Raw genomic sequence first — 6,000 nt, 5'->3', positions numbered from 1 at the left:
TGTATCGTTCTCTTCTGGTCTTCTGACTCCTCAGGTCACAGATACACATTCCCACACCTTCATGTTAGGAGATGACCGACTCTATCAATTGAGCCACAGCAGTCCCATAATAATCTATTAAAAAAAACAGTGTTTTTGAAATGTTGTGAAAATTAGAGCCCTCCCCAGACTTGTCTTCACTTTCAATACTTCACTGCTGTATTCATGATCTAATACATGGTTAATTATAGCTGCTCTTTCTTTCTGTGTTGGTTTATAATATACATCAACTCAGCTGTACTTGACCTGACTGTGCCCACAGAAAGTCTCCAGCTATAAAGGCTGCATAATAAAGAAAGGAGCAGGTTCATGAAAAGCTTAGATAATCCTGCAGCAGATAAAAGAAAATGAAATGTCGACTGAACGCGTGTGAGAGTAAACGCCTTTATCCTTTTACATGCAGCCGTTTGAAGCAGAAGTGGAGAATTAAACCACTCACCAGCTTTTTCATTTCTTCTGAGGAACACGTGCTGGAACCTCCTCTGCTTCACTTTGATCCAGACTTCCCCACGTTGGCTGTGATCTGACCTTCAGTGAGAACGCTGATCCAGACATGGGTCATTATCACCATCTCCCACGAATGAATGCTTTCAGGTTGAATCTAACCATGACCTTTGACCTGAAGCCCCCCTCCTTTTGAAATACCGTTAAAGAAGCTGATAGAAAAGGAGGCCGTGATGTGCAGTTCTGCATGCAGCCTCCAGTGCTGGGACGTGTAAAGACATGGGCTAAATGGTGTTCTGTAAAGTCCCATGTGATCTCACTATGTAAGGAGATGAAGATCTCAAAGAGAGACAGTGGATGTGATGTAAACATCCTTTTCCACAGTGACATCTGAAATAATCTCTCCATGACTTTCTGGATCATACTTGCAGTCTCCTCTCAGTTATATTCCTAATCACACATGCCCCCCCCCCCCCGTGTGTTCATGTAAAGAGCAGCAGCAGCAGCTCCACTCTGAGCTCTCTTTCATGTTGGAGCACAGCCGCCCTGCGGACACAAGCTCTTTGAAATCGCCTGCTTCACCCATCTTCTGTCCACGTCCTGAAGGACTGAAACATGGACCAGTTAATCGAGCTTTGCTTTCTGCTTTACCTCCTGCTTTATAACAGCGAGCTCAGTATAATGCAGGGCGGATACAAACCAGCCACATGATAGAAGAAGTCTCCAAGAGCTAATGTGACAGAAAACAGCAGAGGCTGACCTCCAGATTTCCACTCGTTCAGTCGAAGAATGCATGAAAAGCAGCAGAAAACAAACAGAGTCTTTGACACTGGATAAAGATATTTATTTATTTATTTATTTTTTTTTTAGAAGATTCTCAGCTCATGCAAGGATACAGCTCTTGTAAACAAAATTGTTATAAATGTGCACAGATTGTTTTCTTGGTGCCAAACTCTGGAATGTACAAAATATGGAAGTAAAGCCATGTTACAGGTATTACATAAATAGCTGTCACCCAAACCCCCGGGACCCTCTCTCCCACTCTGTGATTACATCATCGCCCAGCTGTTTCCCAGCTGCTGCGCTAAAAAGGAAGTTACAAAAATATTGCATGAGCGCCATGAGCTGTCAAGGTCACACTGACCGGATGAACTCTGCAGTCCAGGAATGATCCCCATCAACACTCAGTTCAACGTTTGCCACCAAAGCATTTTCTCTCACACACACACACACACACACACACACACACACACACACACACACACACACACACACACACACACACACACACACACACACACACACACACACACACACACACACACACACACACACACACACACACACACACACACACACACACACACACACACACACACACACACACAGGCATGCACGTGTCGAGCACATGCAACGAAGCCTGAGGACCATTTCAAATCAAAGACACACTCCTTGAGACTTAAGACAGGTGTGAGATATGTAGGAAGAGATGACTAAACTGCTGCAGGTTTTGTTCTAACGCACAGCAGTAGATGTTACACGGTTTCAGAACTTGGAAACGTACAGAGGTTACACATCTTACTGTACTGGTTTCTCTGAAGTACGAGGAAGCACACGGTACACTCGGAGCTCGGGGCCAGCTGATCCTCCACCCTGCCTCTGCATCCCTGAAGCTCCCCCGGCTGCACGACCAATCCCTCCACCCGGGGATTACAAGGGCTCATTAACAACATGCATCTGAGAAACGGTAAGGCAAGCCCCATCAAGCTCCTTTGGAGGCCCGCGGTGTGAGCTTCCATCACCTCCAGGGGGGGTCCAAACACAGCTCTGTAAGGCTTACGCTGAGCTAACAGCTAATGTGCTTTCCTAATGGCACGGGACACTTGTACATTGGACAAACAATAAAATGCCGAGCATGCTGGGAGGCCGATCAGAAACATAAAGTGTTAGCATTGATCTTTAGTGTCAAGCTTTGTGACGCTGCAGTGTTTAAGATGCTGATGCTTTTCTTGAGTCACTCACACAGTTTGAATGAGGTACAGGTGAAGAGTGACGTACACACAAAGTGGACTGGAGGAAAGGGTGACATGCAGATTAACCTGCACAGTGTTGGGAGCAGCTTCACTGGCCAATGACAACATAAACCTGCTCGTATACATTTCAAAAACAATGAATGCTAACAGTTACAGACTCCACTCATGACACAGAGCGCAGGACTGTCCCACATTCAACAACCTTGACTGTGAGCACAACTGGACGGGGGGGGGGGGGGGGACTGGGAGTTCATTTCATCAGTTAGCTCCAGGAGTGAATCAGAGCACAAAGACAAACACAGAGCACTCACTACACGGGCCCCCTGCAGATCAGATAAGACATTTGAAATCAAAGAGGAGAGGAGAGGTAGGAAGGGCTCAGATAGGTATGAAGACTGAAACAAGAGAAGCAGAGTCAGGTTGCAGAGATGATCATAGCAAGTTAAACAAGCCATGTGTTGGTCAGCAACCTTGATCTTATTCCGTCTCTCAGTTTTCTGCATGTGGACTCCATCTGCATTACCTGAAGATTAAAAATCGAGCTTCATTTCCCAGCGAGTAAAACACTTTGTCAAAATAGAATATAGCGGCCTCCAAGAGGCCCTCTGTTTAGTATTTGACTAGGCATGTCAGTAGACTTAAAAAATATAGATATACAACATCATGCTGCCGCATTTCCAGACACCATCACGGTATATGTAATCTCCCATTACAAACAGCTTCTATCACGAGGATTATAACAGGCACAGTAGTGTTACCCTGGATAGGAATGCAAGAAACCATAGAGAAGACAAAGAAAAGCTGCTGCAGCTGCAGAGCACACACAAAAAGAACATTTTTTAAAAGATGTTAAATGAAATTAAATGATTTCTCAATTTAAAAAATAAATCAAAGATTTGTGCATCATGTAAATGAAGACAGAGTGAATGTCCCCTGCTTGATCCAAAGTCAGTAGTACAGGCTTCAGTGAAGGCCTGAGTGAAGGGGCGGCAGCTGGGCCACAGTCCAGCACCACACTTTGAAGTAAGGCCTCCATTTTTTTTTGAGTGTTGGCAAAATCAACTAAAGAGAAACATAAACAACTGTGACTAAATTACATCGAGCTTGAAAAAAATGATATGTGCAAAATGTAAATTTTACAAATATGAGGAGAGTTTGAAGATGACTGAAAAGGATTGTGCTTGAGGTGGTTCATCCCATTGGCCACCTTCTCTCCACCCATTCACTTTTCCGTCTGCACCCCCTTCCTGCTCTCTGGCTGATTGATGGGTCAGCTGACCTCCAGGCTTGCTGCTGATTGGTGTGCGAGCCTCACGTTGAGTGCACGGTCCTCTTTAGTTTTTCTATCTCCATCTGCGAAGACACAAAAAGCATCTCTTAAAATGCAGCAGGCAGAGTGGGTCCATGTTTCAGCCGACATTATCTGAGCTGACGACCCTTCAGACGTGCAGAATATAAACCAGTGTGCAGAAGAAATCCATAACACTGATCGTCCACAAGGCCAGCATTCTTCAAAGTTAACCTTAGCATTAACAGAACAGCGCTTTAAGTGCTCATACAAACATTTGATAAATGTTTGATAGACACTACATCCAATCACTTTTCACACTGTGGGTTATGTTGCTATGGAAACCTCACTGTTAAGCACTTTAGGGGAAACATCCTAGGACCTCCACAATGTTCAGCTGAATGCTGCTGTGTCTGACCTCTGCTGTGTGTCTGACCTCTGCTGTGCGTCTGACCTCTGCCGTGTGTCTGACCTCTGCCGTGTCTCTGACCTCTGCTGTGTCTCATGTAGGGAAACCACTGCAGTGAGTCCATGTATGAAAGAAAAGAGTTTGATATGACCTCTAATCAATCACCATTCATTTATCTGTGACCTCATTAATGAACCACCTTTTTGTCCTTGTATCTGTCTGACATCTCTCCACTGTGAATGTGCTCAACTATTAGAGCTGGGATCTTTGTTCTCATCAGAGAGTGAATATGAGATTTAGTGCTTTATGACTGACTATTTCATACTGAGATCAAAGCAGGAGAAAATGAGAGTTTTTGCAGTTTTGTTGACATGAATCTGATTGGTTCATTTGGAGAGTCGATTCTTGACTCTTCCATCCTGTCAAACCCTGCATCAGATCAGGAGATGAAAGCCAAGAAATGTCAACTTTCTGACACAATGAAATATCTTTTTAGAGTCTGATGCTTACTCAGGAGCCGGGAAGTTCTAATAATAATAATAATAATAATTTATACTTTATTAATCCCACGAGGGGAAATTCGGTTTACACTCTGTCTAACACACACATAGGCCGAGATACACACTCATGCACAAACAGGGTTCTAGTGACATGCATTAATGGAGAGGTCTCAGAGTGAGGGGGCTGCCCACAGCGAGCGCTCCATAATAAAGGGCCCTCACATGTGCAGGCTCTGATCTGCTGTGCTGCTGCTCTGCAGCATGGGGGACACATAGTCCAGGATCTGTTCTGTGCTGGTTAGAGACTCAGCCATACAGGGTCAGGACTCCGAATAACCGTCACAAGCTGTGTTCACTTAAACTTCACTAACCAATGACATGTGCAAATAAATCCCCAGGTCATCTGGTGTTTTTGAATCCTTTCAATGCTACAGCTCACTGTTGGAGGAGGATGTTGTGCATTGTGTAAATTGTGTATTCAAGTGTTGTTGTGAATTTAGCCAACCACATGAAGAGGATGACTGTCGACAGCTCAGCATGTACGGGATCAATGTTACCTGCAGGGCCATGCGCTTTAGCTTCTCCTCGTCCAGCTCCCCTCGTAGCTCCGTTATCTCTTTCCTGGAGAGACACACACACACACACACACACACACACACACACACACACACACACACACACACACACACACACACACACACACACACACACACACACACACACACACACACACACACACACACACACACACACACACACACACACACACACACACACACACACACACACACACACACACACACACACACACACACACACACACACACACACACACACTGATGAACAGCCCCACAGCATCTATACAAACGTACAAACACATGAACTCTCCACGTCTTCGGCTCATAAGAAGCTTTGGACCTTCTGTCAGATTCTGAGTTCAAGAAGTGCAGTGCATTCTTTGAGTAAGACGTTTAAAGCATGCTAACACGTGATGAGCTTCCTTACATATGCTGGGCCTTGAGCAGGTCCACAGTCATGAGCAGCTCCCTCATCTGGCTCTGCAGGTCTTCCAGCTGGCAGTGGGAGGAGTCTGGATCCAGCTGGGCCCTGCTGCCCTGCGGAGCGCCGTCCGAGCTGGGCCCCGCTGCAGGACTGGCCCTGGGCTCCACGCTGCTCTTACTGTGCAGGGGTGTCTGGGAAGGCTGTGGAGACAGAGAGAGGGAGAGCTTTGTAAAACATGCTGACCTCCTCCACTTCACAGCTGTTAAAGTCTCTCTGTGAGGAGTC

General features: G+C 45.6%; 1 protein-coding gene across 2 annotated transcripts in view; it reads right to left on the bottom strand.

Annotated features, from left to right (window-relative positions):
* Positions 1–1,848: 1,848 nt before the first annotated feature.
* Positions 1,849–6,000, bottom strand: part of cd2ap (CD2-associated protein) — a 39,582-nt gene continuing 35,430 nt past the window's right edge. For both annotated transcript variants that reach the window (XM_079339450.1, XM_079339451.1), the window contains exons 17-20: positions 5,719–5,915; positions 5,271–5,334; positions 2,665–3,869; positions 1,849–2,628 (exon numbers count right to left, since the gene is read on the bottom strand). In XM_079339450.1, the coding sequence (XP_079195576.1) occupies positions 3,828–3,869; positions 5,271–5,334; positions 5,719–5,915 (303 nt within the window). In that variant the 3' untranslated portion in view covers positions 1,849–2,628; positions 2,665–3,827. The remainder of the gene's footprint in view (positions 2,629–2,664; positions 3,870–5,270; positions 5,335–5,718; positions 5,916–6,000) is intronic.

This window comes from Symphodus melops (assembly GCF_947650265.1).
Source record: "Symphodus melops genome assembly, chromosome: 1".
In the NCBI taxonomy this organism is placed as follows: domain Eukaryota; kingdom Metazoa; phylum Chordata; class Actinopteri; order Labriformes; family Labridae; genus Symphodus; species Symphodus melops.
Note: the sequence above shows the minus strand (reverse complement) of the source record. Positions and strands in the feature narration are given on the sequence as shown.